The sequence below is a fragment of the Notamacropus eugenii genome, chromosome 3 (genome assembly GCF_028372415.1).
Source record: "Notamacropus eugenii isolate mMacEug1 chromosome 3, mMacEug1.pri_v2, whole genome shotgun sequence".
Lineage (NCBI taxonomy): Eukaryota > Metazoa > Chordata > Mammalia > Diprotodontia > Macropodidae > Notamacropus > Notamacropus eugenii.
Window position 1 is genome coordinate 318,959,106 of NC_092874.1, and position 16,679 is coordinate 318,975,784.

Sequence of the window (16,679 nt, forward strand, 5' to 3'; positions counted from 1 at the left end):
TGGAGTATATGTGTAAATACTAGCTTTGTATATATGAATTCTTTATCAATCTGACTGTAGGATTGAGGATTCTTCCCCCTGTTGATAGTTCATTGAAAATTTTCAGAAACCATCTGATTTGCATTCAGTAAAAATTAAGTACCAGAACCCATGTTGGTTGGTTAGTACTGCAGCAGTCCCTTTACGTATCACTAAACATCTCTGATACACAGATTTGGTAGGGAATTGTCAGTTAGTAGAAACCACGTAAGAGGCTTGAATTAAATAGCACTCAATAAAGAAACTGGTACAAATTGCTTCAGAATAATGTATTATATGAAAAACATGGTTTATTTTCTAATGTTCTCCATAACATTAAATCCCTGGATTATATTAGGAATAAAACATTAGTGTTAAAAAAACCAATTTTGACAACGTAAGACACTGGAACACTGTAAATAGAATTGATTTCTACTCAAACTTACTCTGAATTGGAACTTGTAGAACACCAATCTCAAATTCTACAGCTGATATTTCCAAGGTGAGATGACTGAAATAGTAGACACCATCAGTTTCTAGAATATAAACTCTGGGGAATGCTCTTTTTAATTAATTAGCTACAATGTTTGAACTATACGTGATGCTCCATAAATGCACATATATTTTATCCTTAAGGCAAATACTTCACAAGTATAAATACTGAACCAGACTAAAGAACACAGGATTGTTTATGCTAAAATCTTTCAAGGACACATGGCTTTTATTATGACCTTTAGGTGGTGTGCATTTGGCATAATTCTGGGAGGCAATATTAGCACATCTGTAATACTACAGAGCTGCCAGAAGTACTGCTTTTGCTCATTTTCTGCTTTGAGATAGCTTACTTCAGGAGCCATTTCAAGGAAATGGTTTATAATCCTTCAAATCCCACTGAACTCATCTAAGTCTGTCCTAAGGAGGCTTATCTGAGGTCACAGTCAAGTTCAAGGAAGCATGAGCTTGAGGACAGGCTTCTTTTACCATGTTTAAAGTTTTATGCTACATGGCTGCATATAAATTCACATGGATTTGTATACGTTAGTCATTCTCTAAAGTTTTACTCTACTACATGGCACTTAGGTGACTTTGGGTTCCTGAAGACAAGGTTGCCCAAACTAGAAAAGCCTGGAGGAAAGAAGATGTAGCTGGCAGCATTCCTGCTCTCCAAGCTCAGCCTAGCTAGATGTGAAGTGGCTTATAAGGAAAAGTTTAGTCATCAAGTATAAACTCTGAAGGCAGAGAAATTCATGGAAACTGTCCACTATGTCACAGATGGATTGTAATCTGTGTCAAAGAAGGAGGTGTGCAGCCTGGAAATATTGAAGCCAATATATAGGCTATCTGATATGATAGTTTTAGCCATGAACAAAGGAATCACCCAAATCCAGTGCCTGTACTGTGCTGGGACCAACTTGATGGTGTTCTGAAATACAAAAAATTTTTCTTTTTAAAAAATTAGGAGGTGTATGAGGAAGTGAAGGTTGCTATAGATTTTATATCTTTAAAGTCACACTGGAATGTCATTAGCTTATAGATCATATCAACTTTTACAAAGATGATAAATTCATGTTGGAATGTTTTTAAAATTTTAAAACCAAAACTTATTTCAGTTAAAATGAATAAATCATAATGTATTTTTAATCATTTTAAGTATTCCTAATAATACCAAATGATAATGCATAATAAAGATGAATGTAACACTTCAGTTGTTTTCAAAATAATGGAAACTTAGAAAACAGAGTTCCGGACGTGGCACAGGAGGAAAATACACAATCAGTTTGCTTTTTAAAAAAAGTTACAAGACATGATTACTTCCTTTTTTTTATGCAAAGTTCACATAATAAGATAGTCCAAGTAGCTCTACCAGATCACTAAATGCTTATTTTAAGCTTTCTTAAGTCACTTCACACTCATAACGTGTATCAGAGTGTGTGCTGTCAAAGCGACAGGTAAACATGGGCATCAAGCTTCAGATTTCATGGGCATTTTACTGTTACACTCTGCAGTCCACAATTAATGTTTGCACTTTCAAAATCACTTCTTCTCAGGACGAGGGATGTTTTCTTCAAAGAAACCGGGATTGACAATATTTCCAGCTGGAAAGTATCTGGCAACCACATAGGAAGAACCATCATTTGCAGAGGCCTTTCCAACTCCCATTTTCTTTGTGTTCTTCCATATCATTGCTGTAAAATGTCCTGGATGGGGAAGAAAAGGATTAGGCAAAAGATCAATTCCTGTCATCTCTAAAAGGATTTCACAAACTTATACTTTCTGGATTTGTACTACTCTTAATAACCCCAGGCATCGAACCCACTTTTATAAAAGCCATCTTGTTCTGGTGATGCTAAGTGACTGAATCATGGGATCTACAACCTCTGAAAATAAAAGTGGAAAGTGGCCCAAAGGACAATAGAGACCTAGGGAGAGTGTTCACAGACTACAGTATATTACCCAAGAAGGGATGTACATCAAACAGTATAAAAGGAACTCCAAGGCCCATAACTAGAAGAAATACATATAGAAAGGCTATGATAACAAACGAAAGTCTGCATCCTATGACAGTCCCTATCTAATGTGGAGATGCTGGGAAGGTCCCCAGCACGTTGGCTGGACCCTGGTGGAATATTTATAGAAAGATGTATTTGAGAATATTTCTGACAGGATGACAAATCTAGGGCTTACTGTGTGTGTCAGGCAGGCACAGTGTAGGGCACTGGAAATCCAAAAAAGGGCCCAAAGCCATTCTTGACCTGAAGGAGTTTATACTCTAATGGGAGGGAGGTAGAAGGCTGATGTGAAAAGGTAAGAAATGAGCTGGTGGAGGTGGGGCAGAAAAGGCCTACTGCAGAAGGCAGACTTTGAGCTGGTTTGGGGTGTAATGTCTAAGAAAGCCTATGCGACATCTCAGTCTGCACTCAAGGAGAAGTATTCATACTGCTGAGATAACAATCCATTAGAATATCCTAGTATTGCATTCTCAAACAAAAAACAAAATAAAACAACCAAACCATTGGGTGCAAGCCTATTTGTTTCATATGTGTGCATAGTAAATCTATTTACATTATGCAAATTCAACTTTACATAAAGAATTCTGAAAGAAATCCACATTCCAAAAAAACCTCAACTATACTACTTTAAGTACTGTGCAGTACTGTGCTCACCCATGCTCCCTCTCACAACTCTTGCCCTCAGACTGAGCACTCTCTCTCTCTCTCTTTTCTCTCTTTCTCTCTCCACTCCTGCCCCTTGGCTTGGTGTTCTCTGGTTCTCTGGTTATGTAAAGTGAGAACTGTCTGTACATATAGAGATAAACACACATATACTTACGCACACATATCTATCATGTATGTATCAAGTTAAATGGACAAAGAAGTAGAAATACTGAGAACACGAATCATTTTTAATGTAATTCAAAATTCTCCTCTACTGCTTCATTGTGGTGTGTTGACAAGTGTGGGTTCTTGGATGTGCTGGTAGCAGGTCTTACATTAAGCCATAAAGACTTCAAGTACTAGCTTGGAAATGTGTAGATAACTATGTCAAAAGAGAAGTCCATAAAGCAATGATTTTTTTGACCACAGCAGCTCAGGAAACCATCTATTATATTAAAATCTATCTATCCATCTATGTATCTTCTATCTCTTCTATTTTTTTTCCTGAATACAGTTGAATGTGTAGCAAGCCTGAGGTGGGCATTTCTAGTCCTGGAGACAGACTTGTTAGCTTGACAGGGTCAGGAGATGCTGGGTCCTCAGGCACTTTGGAAGGAGTCCTGACAAATACTGCAGGACTTCTTGGACAAGATGCTCACTGGCAACAGAATGAACCCAAGCAATGGATAGGAGGAAACTGTTTGGACAACGCAGAACCAAGGTGAAATGCTGATTGAACAGTCCAACAAAATGCTTTATGTGTTAATATTTTAAGTATTAAGTTCCCAACAGAAGGTAATTTAGTTCTAAGTTGTTACTACTGCTGCTTATGTAAGTCTTTTGTCAATGAGCACTTGCGAATCTCCTGTGTTAAGCACTTTTGTGTGCAGAAGAAATACAGAGCTGTCAAAAATCTGATTTACATTGTGCACTAAACACCTTTTTACTCCTGCTTCTGGAGAGATCCTGGATATAAGCCAAACATAAAACTTCAAGTAATATAGGATAGTCTTTTACCTGCCACTGTAGAGGTATAAAGAACCAAAGAAAAGGAGAAAAAAGGAGTCTGACCATTCTCTTTGGACTCAGCAGTAGTCACTGCTGTTCTATACAAAGTAGCTTTGAGAGGGAGAGTGAAAACTGCTTGGGGAATCAGCAAAGGTTTTATGCAGATAAGTGTGTTTGAGTTGCGTCTTGAAGGGAATCAGGGATTCAAAAAGGGAGAGACGAAGAGAAAGAGCATTCTGAAAATGAGGAACAACCAATGCAAAGGTGTGGACATGGGAGATGACCATGATGGATGCTGAACAGCAAGTATAAGCCAGTATAGTTAGAGCACAGAGTGAGTGGAGGTGAGTAATGTGGAGGAAAACTAGCAAGGTAGGAAAAGCCAGTTTTATATTTTCTCCAGAGACTTGAGATTTAATTCAATAAGTATTAAGCACTTATTACATACATGTAAACTGTTCTAGATATTGAGAATACAAAGAAAAAATCAAAAGTCTCTGTCAAGGTCCTTATTGTTTTATTGAGGTATATACCACTAAAACAAATAAGGAAATACAAAATAATTTGAGGAAGTTAAAAACCCTAACGAAGGACCAACACAACCTGTGAGTAACAGCTCTTCTCCTCTTCCCTCCATAACTTTGAGTAGATTTCAAAAGAAAAAAGGTTACTGAATGAAGGAGGTAAAGAGAAAATAGGATTTGGGGCAGGAAAAGGTCTCTTGTAGAAGGTAGAAACTTAGAAGGTTGTAGAAGGTTGTGTTTTAAAGGAAGCTAGTCAAGAGGGACAGATGAAGGAGAATGACTCAGCCCTGATAGACTGGCCAGGAAGAAGGCAGAGATAGGAGATGGAGTATTGTGGGTGAGAAACAGTAAGAAGGCTAGAGGGGAGTAAAATGGGGGGAGATCTGCAAAGGTAGGAAGGAACCAGACTATGAAAAGCTTTAAATACCAAATAGGATTTTGGCAGCTGAGAGGAGGAAGAATTGGAGCAGAGAAAGACAAAGTAGGGAGACCAACCAGAAGGCTACTCTGATATCCAAGAAGAATTATTCAGTTGAACAAGATCTTAGAGAACATTTCATTTTAAAAGTGAGAATATTGAGACTGGCAGCATATAATTTGCTTGTTCAAGATCACAGAGTTAATTGGCTGTAGGGCCAGGACTAGAACCCAGGTCTTGATTCCCAATTCAGGTGCTTTTGCACACTGCCTCTTGCACAGTTGACCTGGTAGTATCTGGTGACAAAGGTTAATGGATAGGGCAAGTGGGCATCTGGGCACACAAATGCCATTTGTCTGAGGTGCCAATGTCTCTCTAATTCTTTAGGGACATAATAGAGTACGGACTTGACGTCCATAACTGGAATTCTGAAGATGTGGAAATCCTAAATGTTATGATAGTACTTTTCTTTGCAAATAATTTCCCTCTTCCTGAACATTTCCTAACTCTAGCTTTCTCATAAAGAAACTACTCTACATGTATAAAATTTGGCAACCCCCTCTGCTGATGATTTCAATGCTTAGGTAGTCATGGAGTCAGGTTTGGTGGGGAAAGGAAAGTTGTTTTGTTTTTTTTAACATAGCTCTAGTAGAATTAGATGCAATATTCAGCCCCCTGCTACTTAGCATGAAGAATCTTAGGTTGGTCAGGGCAGCAGAGGCAGGTAGTGTTTAACTCCAAAGCCTCAGAAACACTGAGATTAGTTTCAGTAACCCCTCAGTTTGAAATCCTTAATTCTAGATTATTGTGAAAATATTCTTCAGATTCATCAGAAAGTGGAATGGTCCTGGAAAAAGTTTTTCTGGAGGTGGAGCCAAGATGGTGGAAAGAAGCCAGGAAGTTGCTCAATCTTTCCCCAGTTTCCCTCGGAAACATTAAATCAAGCCTCTAAATGGATTCTTCTGGAGTGAAAGAATCCACAAAAAGAGTGAAACAATTTTCCGGTTTAAAATAACTTAGAAGGACTTCAGGAAAGATCTGTCTCACCTGAGTAAAAGGAGAGCACAGCCCAGTACAGACAGTATTATGGCAAGTCAGTGGGAGGCCTTTAACCACTGCATAGATCAACAACTGGGACCCCTTAGTCCTGGTTCTGCAAGCCAGTTGTGAGGCTGTCAGCCCCACTGCAGAAAACAAACTGTGAAATTCAGAACTCCAGCACATCAGGCTTGATTAGGCATGGCCACTCCAGTGCAGTGGGCAAGCTGTAGGCCACTGAGGCCCCAGCATACAAAGCCCTTGGCCTCCAGCACAAGAAGTTTGAAATAGTGCTCCCTGGGCCCCATGAGCAGAGGCTCAACTTTAAAAGTCACAAAACAGGTTGAAAGAGGAGTAAGAAAGAGAAGAGAATCCTAATCATAGAAAGCTACTATGGTGACAGGGAAGATCAAAATACAAAATCAGAAGACAGCAACCAAGTCAAAATGCCCACATCTAAAACCTCAAAAGGGAATATGAATTGGTCTCATGACTGAAAAGTCCCCTTGAAAGATCTCAAAAAGGATTTTAAAAATCAAGTAAGAATAGAAAAAAAATTGGGAAAAGAAATGAGTTATGCAAGAGAATTATGAAAAAAGAATCTATAGTTTGGAAAGGGAAGAACAAAAATTGACTGAAGAAAACAATTTAAAAAAATAGATTTAGCCAAACAGAAAAAAATGATTGAAAAAAACTCCTCTAAAAGTAGAATTGGTCAAATGGAAAAGGAGGTACAAAAATTAACTTAAGAAAATAATTCCTTAAAAATCAGAATTGGGCATGTGCAAGCTAATGACTCTGAGACATCAAGAATCAGTCAAATATAATCAAAAGAATGAAAAAAATAAAAGAAAATGTAACATACCTCACTGGAAAAACAAGTGACTTGGAAAATAGATCCAGGAGAGATACTTTAAGAATTACAGGACTACCTATCATAAAAAGATCCTGGGCAGGATCTTTCAAGAAACTATCAAGGAAAACTGCCCTGAAAGAACCAGAAATTATCAAGGAAAACTGCCCTGACAGAGCCAGAATAATTATTGAAAGAACCCACTGATCACCTCCTAAAAGAGATTCCAAAATTAAACTTCAAGGAATACTGTAAACAAATTCCAGAATTGTCAGGTCAAGGAGAAAATACTGTAAGTAGCCAGAAAGAAACAATTCAAATATCAAGGAGTCCTAAGTCAGGATTACACAGGACTAGCAGCTTCTATATTAAGGGATTGGAAGACTTGGAATATGATATTCCAGAAGGCAAAGGAGCTTGGATCTAAGCTCCTCTAAACTAAGAATCAATTACCCAGCAAAACTCAGCATAATCTTTCAGGGGAAAAGATGGAAATTTAATGAAATAGTGAACTTTCACACATTCCTGATTTGATCTTCAAATATAAAACTCAAGGGAAGCATAAAAAGTGAAACAAGAAAATAAAACAAAACATGTTATTCAATAAGATTAAACTATTTATATCCTTACATGGGAAGATGATACTTGTAATTCTTGAGAACTCTATTTCTACTGGGGCAGTTAGAAAGAATATTCATAGACACAGGTTATGAGTATAAGTTGACTTTGATGTAATGACATAAAAAAATGAAAAAAAAGGATTGTATTGGGAGAAGAGGAAAGGGGGAGACAGAACAGGGTAAGTTACATCACATTACAGCACTTAGGTGCAAAAGTAGAGGGAAAGAAGGGAGGGAGTAAACATCAGTTGAAAATGTTTTTCGAATTATGATTGCCAAAAAACTTACTAGGGAAAAAAAATCTCAAATTTCTTTTTCCGGAACAGATGTAAAATTGGATGCAAAACTTTTTTAAGGGAAAAAAGATCTTTAGATAAGACAAAGTAACAGAGAACACAAAAACATTCTTAGAGAATAAACACATACAGATAACTCAAAGTAATATGGTGTAATATATTATTACAGGGATGGTTTGTAAGCATTTATAAAGGGGAAACACTACACCAGCATGGCTTTACAGAAAACTGGTCATTCTAGTCTAACTTTCTTTTTTGAAAGGATTACTAGATCAGGGATCTATTCAGGGATCAGGCATACTATATAAATAGTATATTGACATTTCCACAAAGCATCTAAGTCTACCAGGTACTCCCTGGTTTCTTCCCTTTTCTGTGCAGTCTTCCACCATTAGATTAAGCTCCTTCAGGGCAGGGACTGTCTCTTTTTCTTATCTGTATTTCCAGTGCTCAGCACAATGCCTGGCGTATGTTGTGACTGTTCAGGCGTATGGACTTTATGAACCTATGGCCCACAGCATGCCAGGCTCCTCTACCCTTATCTCCCCAAGTCTGTCCAAGGTCATATTCATTGCTTCTACAGTAGCATCTATCCATCTCATCCTGTGCCACCCCCTTCTCCTTTTGCCTTCAATCTTTTCCAATATCAGGGTCTTTTCCAATGAATCCTGTCTTCTCATCCTGTGGCCAAATGATTTAAACTTCGGCTTCAATATTTGTCCTTCCAATGAACAGCCTAAATAAATTTCTTTTAAGTATGACTGATTTGGTCTCTTTCCTGTCCAAGGGACTCTCAAAAATCTTCTCCAGCACCAGAATTAAAAAGTGTTGATTCTGCAGCACTCAGTTTTCCTTACAGTCCAACTCTCACAGTCATATATTACTAATCGAAAAACTATAGCTTTGTTTATAGGAACCTTTGTTGACAAAAGTGATGATGTCTCTGCTTTTTAGCCTGCTGTCCAGATTTGTCATAGCTTTGCTTCCAAGGAGCAAATGTCTTTTAATTTCATGGCTGCAGTAGCCACCCTGCAGTGATTTTTGAGCCTAAGAATATACTCTGACAGTTTCCCTTTCTTCTCCCTCTATTTTCCAGGGAGTGATGGGACCTGTTGCTAAGAGTTTAGGTTTTATTTAGGTGTTATTTCTAGAAGATGTTGTGCATCCTCACAGAACCGATCAACTCTGGCATCTTTGGCCTCAGTGACTGGAGCACAGATTATATTACTGGAAGGCTGAATAGTTTGTCTTGGATGTGAACAGACATCATTCTGTCATTTTTGAGCTTATACTCCAGAACTGCTTGTTCTCCCCCTGTGAGGACTATGAGGGCTACTTCATTTCTCCTAAGGGATTTTTGCTCATAGGAGTATATGTAATGATCACTTAAATTAAACTCATTCACTCCCATCCATTAAAGTTCAATGACACACAAGATGACCTGTCCATTTTGGGTAACCCTGAACAGTATAGTTCATAGTTTCATTAAGCTATGCAAGCTCCCTCCACCATGATGAGGCAGTGATCCAGAAGGGGGCCTGACAAATAGGAGGTATTTAATAAATGTTTATTTAATTAAATATTTAGGTGGAATAGGATGGCTATCTTCAAGTACATGAAAGACTGTCATGTAGAAGACTTGCTCTGCTTAGCCTCAAAAGAAAAAAAAATTAGAACAATAGGTGGAAGTTACAGAGAAATAGCTTAGGCTGGATATAAGGAAAAATTTCCCAAGTAGAGCTGTGTAGAGGAATGGACTACCTTTGGAGGTAATGGATTATCTATCAATGGAGTTCTTTAAACAGAGTTTGAATGGCTGATGGGCAGGGCTGCTGTAGAGAAGACTCTTGTGTATGTAACAGTTAGACTACATTCTTTTTTTTTTTCTGCTCACACTTCTAACATCTCATGCTTGAGTCTAACTTGTCTTTCTTTTCTTGGCCAAACCTTTCTAGTCCAACAAAAACTAGCATTTATGAACTCCCTTTATTAACATAAGGCGTAGAAAACAACAACTTTTATCTATAACTTTAATGTGTGTTTGTCCTTTGTTGCCGAAGAAGACCATGCCATCAGAAATAATGACATGACTTGCACATGACTTTGTTTTGAGTGAGGGAGGGCTGTGCAGGTCACCAGCCTCACTTCTCTTCCAGAGCCATCTGAATCCAATGACGAGATATTCATCAGGATGACTGGAGATGACCCAGGATGAGGCACTTGTGGTTAAGTGACTTGCCCAAGCTCACACAACTAGTGAGTGTCAAGTGTCTGAGGTGAGATTTGAACTCAGGTCCTCCTGACTCCTGCACTGGTGTTCTATCCACTGCCCCACCTAGCTGCCCCATCACCTCAACAGTGATCGATAGAAAAAAAATACATTAGTAATTGAGAAATGATCTATGCACTGGCTAATATAACTTCCTCTTGAATTCTCAAGTCTTATGATACTCAGGTACAGCATAAGATTTCATAAGATTTCTGTGTGTGAGAGATGGAGAGATCCCCCTTAAATTTTATGCATGTGTGTGTGTGCATACGTGTGTTAAAAAACCTCTACTATATATAAGATTCTCACAGACTGAAAACTTCCAGTTCTGTAATGAACCAGAATGTGTTAGGCAAAAACCCAAGTGAAAAAATGATGAACTGCCTTTTCTATCTTTTTTTCTGCTTTTCTGAAAGATAAAATGAAAGAAATGTTACAAATGTGACCTTGGAAATGTTCACTGATTGGGTTTCCTAGCTTGGTAATTAAAAGAAAATAGAACCAAAACCTTGTATTTTGGAGAATAAAATAATGGCAAGAAATACTCACCTGATTCTGGGGAGAATCCTGGACTCTTAAAGTCATAATTTTTCATTTCACTGTACCATCTGTCAGCTACATCTTGTCCTATAAGAAAAAACAAAAAGGTCATATCAAAATACAGTGGCGGTACAAAAGAAATTTCAAAACTAGAATAAAATAGTCATAAAATCTTGATCATTTGTAAAAAAACAATTTTAAGAAAGTTGGTGCAAGACAATCTCTCTCTAATTTCTTGTCCACATATGAAAACTTATGTATCACTCTGCATTTCAGTTCATCTCCTCCTTGCTAAGAAGGAGCATGATTTATTATCAGACTTCTAAAGTCATGATTAATCATCATACTGATTGTAGTTCTTTTATAGGTCTTTCAAAACTACTTTTCTTAAGTTTTTGCACAACCAAACCCAATGCAACCAAAATTTGGAGGGATGTAGTAAATTGGGAAAGAATTTCTATAGCTAATCTCGGGGATAAAGGCCTCATTTCTAGAATATATAGAAAACTGACTCAAATGTACAACTACGCAAGTCATTCCCCAATTGATAAATGGTCAAAGAATATGAACAGGCAATTTTCAGAGGAAGAAATTAAAGATATCTATAATCACATGAAAAAATGCTCTAAATCACTTTTGATTAGAGAGATGCAAATCAAAACAACTCTGAGGTACCACATCATACCTATAAGATTGGCAAACATGACAGAACAAGAAAATGATAAATGTTAGAGAGCATGTGGGAGAGTTGGAACACTAACTCATTCTTGGTGGAGCTGTGAGCTCATCTAACTATTTTGGAGAGTGGTTTGGAACTATGCCCAAAGGGTTACAAAAATGTGATACCCTTTGACCCAGCAATAGCGCTTCTAGGACTGTATCCCCAAGAGATCATAAAAATGGGAAAGGGTCCCACATGTACAAAAATATTTATGGCATCTCTCTTTGTAGTTGCCAAAAACTGGAAATCAAGGGGATGCCCATCAATTGGGGAATGGCTGAATAAATTATGGTATATGAATGTAATGGAATACTATTGTGCCATAAGACATGATGAACAAGAAGACTTCAGGGAGGCCTGGAAGGACTTATACAATCTGATGCTGAGTGAAAGGAGCAGAACCAGGAGAACTTTGTGCACAGCAACAACCACAGTGTGTAAGAGTTTTTTCTGGTAGACTTGGAACTTCGTAATAATGAAAGAACTTAAAAAAAAAAAATTCCCAATGGTTTTCTAAGGCAAAATGCCTCCCACACTCAGAGAAAGAACTATGGAATTCATTCGCAGAATGTAGAAGATCGTGTGCGTGTGTGTGTGTGTGTGTGTGTGTGTGTGTGTGTTATGCTTTGATTTGTTATATGATCTCTTCCATTTATTTTAGTTCATCTACACAGCATGACTACAGTGAAAATGTATTCAATAGGAAAGTATATGTAGATCCTGTATAGAATTGTATGCTATCTTGGGGAGGGAGGGGAGTAAGTGGGGGGGGATGTGTGTAAAAATCTAAGTTTTACGGTAGTGATTGTAGAACATTAAAAAAAATAAATAAAATAATAAAAAAATTTATATCACCTTCAAAAACTACTTTTCTTTACAATGAATAGACATTGTAGATTGCTTTCTACTGGTTCTGCTTTCTTCACTTGGCATAAGTTCATAGAAATCTCCCCAGATTCGTCTGAATTCATCCTTTTGTCATTTCTAATAGGGTAGCAATATTCCATTACACTCATGTGTGGTAACTTGTTCAGTTATTCCCCAGTTGATGGGCACCTGATTTGTTTATAGTTGTTTGTTACAGCAACAAAACAAGCTGCTATAAATTTTTTTTGTACAAATGGACCCTTTTCTGTCTTCCTTTGACTAATTTGATAGTATTGGTATGTCTGGACCAAATGGTAGGTCCAATTTAATGACTTTTAAAGTATAGCTCCAAATCGCTTTCCAGAATACTTGGACTACTTCATAGTTCCAGGAAATCAAGTGTGGTGTGTAAAAAGTGGAAGGGTAAATAATGTCCACTGAGGTGAAATGGACAGAGGTTAAGCTGTAAAGGGCTTTAAAAGCTAAACAGAAGAGTTTATATTTTATTCTAGAGAAATAGGGCACTATTGGAATTGACTGAGTAGAGGAGTCTGATGGTCAGAACAGGGTTAGGCATTGTAAAGTGGAAAGAAAGATGGACTAATAGGATCAAATGAAAGAATTTTTGAGTTAGTGAACAGAGAAGCAGAACACTTTTAAGTGATGGCAACATCAGGGTGAACCACATGTGTAGCTGAGGTAGAGTAGAGCTCAATCATGTTAAATGAGTGAAATCATCAATCAGGTAATGTATTAACATGAACGCTGAAGTCCCCTGATACAAGAGCAGGAGCTAATGGGGTTTTGGAAAGAATTTGAGTGAGGTACTGACATCAGTGAGGAAGGAGGCAGAGTGCCTTATATAACAGCACACAGCATTTTGATTTGGTGATATATTTGGACTGAATGAACTTCAAAGAAGAAACTGACTGAGCGATGACGACTGTGGGAGGGTCTGGAAGTAGCAATGGGGAAGCAAGGAGTCAGGATGCTAAGTGGGTCAAACCACTTATCAGAAGGAGATTATGGGCTTCCTTTGCTGGCACTGGCTGCAGACCTCTTTTGTATTGCTCATACATAGATTCAGGAACAGTCTTATGTCACAGTCCCGGGGCAAGGAGGCACATTAGCACACCAGAGCTAATGGAGAGCAGGGACCCTGCTCACAGTTTCAGAGTGTTTGTGTTCGCTCACAGACCAAAGCATAAATCAGGAGAATAATAAACATATCTTTCCTTAGATCATATCATCTTGGAAGAACTAAAAACTTACCAACACCCAGAACTAGTTCTCAAAACAGCTATACAAAAAGCCTGAGGCTTGGAACAGTGCCTCCTCCACCCCAGGAGCATAGCCAACTTAACAATAAAGTTAAAAATAAATAAATAGGCTAGAAAAATGAGTTACTGGGGTGACAGGGAAGATCAAAACATGAACTCAAAAGAAGACAACAAAGTCAAAATTGCTACATCCAAAGCTTCAAAGAAAAATGGGAATTAGTCTCAGGCTCAAAAAATAATTACTACAAGAGCTCAAAAAAGAATTGTAAAAAACAAGAAAGACAGAGGAAAAACTGGGAAAAGAAGTGAAAGTAATACAAGAAAATAATGAAAAAAGAGTCAACAGCTTGGTAAAGGGGGAACAAAAAAACTGAATAAAATAACACCTTAAAAAACATAATAGCTCCAATGATAAAAGAGGCACAAATTTTACTGAAGAGAACTTTTAAGAAGTTGGTGAAAGGAGAGTTGGTGAAATGGAAAAAGAGGTACAAAATCTCACTGAAGAAAGTAATTTCTTAAAAATTAGAATTGGACAAGTAGAAGTTAATGATTACAAGAGATATTAAAAAAATAAAGTCAAAAGAATGAAAAAATAGAAGTATGAAATATCTCATTGGAAAAACAATGACCTAGAAAACAGATCCAGGAGAGATAATTTAAAAATTACTGAACTACTTAAAAACCATGACCAAAGAACGAGTCATATTTCAAGAAATTTCCATGGAAAATTGCCCCCATACCTTAGATCCTGAGGGTAAAATACTCCTGAAAGAGATCTCTAAAACAAAAACTCACAGGAATATAATAACCAATTTCTAGAGCTCCCAAGTCAAAGGGAAAATACTTCAAACAGCCAAAAAGAAACAATTCAAATACTGTGTACTCACAGGATCACACAAGATTTAGCGGCTTGCATGTTAAAGGAGCAAAGGGCTTGGAATATAATATTCCAGAAAGCAAAGGGCTAAGATTATGGATAAAAATAACCTACCCAGAAAAAACCCTTCATGGGAAAAAGTGAATATTTAGTGGAATAAGATTTTCAAGCACTCCTAATGTAAAGACAAGAGCTTAAAGAGAAAATCTTTTGCAAATACAAGATACAAGAGAATCATAAAAAGATAAATATGAAAGAGAAATCATAGGGGGCGGAGCCAAGATGGCGGAGCAGAAAGACACACATATGCTAGCTCCGAACCCACAACCCACAGAATATCTGTAAAGAAGAACTCCCAACAAATTCTGGAGCAGCAGAAGCTACAGAACAACGGAGCAGACAAGATTTCTGTTCCAGACAGCCTGAAGACTGCTCGCAAAAGGTCCGTCGCGCTCCGGACCCGGAGTCCAGCCGGCTATGCCTTGGCCGCGGGGCACTGAGAGGAGTAGATCCGAGCAGGCTTCAGGGACAGAATCTCCAGCGGCCACGCGGGTCCCTCCACCCACAGGCCCCAAAGGTTGGTGAGAGGGTCTCTTGGGTTGGCCAACAGGGGAGTGTGGTGCCCCCATAACTCAGACCCCCTCAGGAGGCAGCAGCAGAGGCAGCAGCATACAGAGGGTCCCAAAGCAGGCAGGAGCTTGGATCCATTGTTGAAAGTCTCTGCATAACACCCCTCCCCGCCCCGCCCTCCCCCAAGCCCCGTGAGGCAGCCCTGCCCCCACCTGAGCACCTGAACTTGATCTCACACTGAATAGCAGCCCTGCCCCTGCCCAAAACCCTGAGGGTGGGAAGCAGCATTTGAATCTCAGACCCCAAGCGCTGGCTGGGTGGATCTGGAGGCGAAGTGGGTGTGAAGAGAATATTCAGAGGTCAAGTCGCTGGCTGGGAAAATGCCCAGAAAAGGGAAAAGAAATAAGACTACAAAAGGTTACTTTCTTGGTGAACAGGTATTTCCTCCCTTCCTTTCTGATGAGGAAGAACAATGCTTACCATCAGGGAAAGACACAGAAGTCAAGGCTTCTGTATCCCAGCCCACCCAATGGGCTCAGGCCATGGAAGAGTTCAAAAAGGATTTTGAAAATCAAGTTACAGAGGTGGAGGAAAAACTGGGAAGAGAAATGAGAGAGATGCAAGAAAAGCCTAAAAAGCGGGTCAACACCTTGCTAAAGGACACCCAAAAAAATGCTGAAGAAAATAACACCTTGAAAAATAGGATAACTCAATTGGCAAAGGAGGTTCAAAAAGCCAATGAGGAGAAGAATACTTTCAAAAGCAGAATTAGCCATATGGAATAGGAGATTCAAAAGCTCACTGAAGGAAATAGTTCTTTCAAAATTAGAATGGAACAGATGGAGGCTAATGACTTTATGAGAAACCAAGAAATCACAAAACAAAACCAAAAGAATGAAAAAATGGAAGATAATGTGAAATATCTCATTGGAAAAACAACTGACCTGGAAAATAGATCCAGGAGAGACAATTTAAAAATTATGGGACTACCTGAAAGCCATGATCAAAAGAAGAGCCTAGACATCATCTTTCATGAAATTATCAAGGAAAACTGCCCTGAGATTCTAGAACCAGAGGGGAAAATAAGTCTTCAAGGAATCCACAGAACACCACATGAAAGAGATCCAAAAAGAGAAACTTCTAGGAACATTGTGGCCAAATTCCAGAGTTCCCTGGTCAAGGAGAAAATATTGCAAGCAGCTAGAAAGAAACAATTCAAGTATTGTGGAAATACAATCAGCATAACACAAGATCTAGCAGCTTCTACTTTAAGGGATCGAAGGGCGTGGAATAGGATATTCCAGAAGTCAAAGGAACTAGGACTAAAACCAAGAATCACCTACCCAGCAAAACTGAGTATAATACTTCAGGGGAAAAATTGGTCTTTTAATGAAATAGAGGACTTTCAAGCATTCTTGATGAAAAGACCAGAGCTGAAAAGAAAATTTGACTTTCAAACACAAGAATGAAGAGAAGCATGAAAAGGTAAACAGCAAAGAGCAGTCATAAGGGACTTAAAAAAGTTGAACTGTTTACATTCCTACATGGAAAGACAATATTTGTAACTCTTGAAACTATTCAGTATCTGGATATTGGGTGGGATTACACACACACACATGCAC

At 38.3% G+C, this 16,679-nt stretch overlaps 1 protein-coding gene across 3 annotated transcripts in view; it reads right to left on the bottom strand.

Annotated features, from left to right (window-relative positions):
* Positions 1-297: 297 nt before the first annotated feature.
* GLIPR2 (GLI pathogenesis related 2) overlaps positions 298-16,679 on the bottom strand; it is a 73,417-nt gene continuing 57,035 nt past the window's right edge. For all 3 annotated transcript variants that reach the window (XM_072596807.1, XM_072596810.1, XM_072596809.1), the window contains 2 exons: positions 10,749-10,826; positions 298-2,216 (listed from right to left, as the gene is read on the bottom strand). In XM_072596807.1, coding sequence (XP_072452908.1) covers positions 2,053-2,216; positions 10,749-10,826 — 242 coding nt within the window. In that variant the 3' untranslated portion in view covers positions 298-2,052. The remainder of the gene's footprint in view (positions 2,217-10,748; positions 10,827-16,679) is intronic.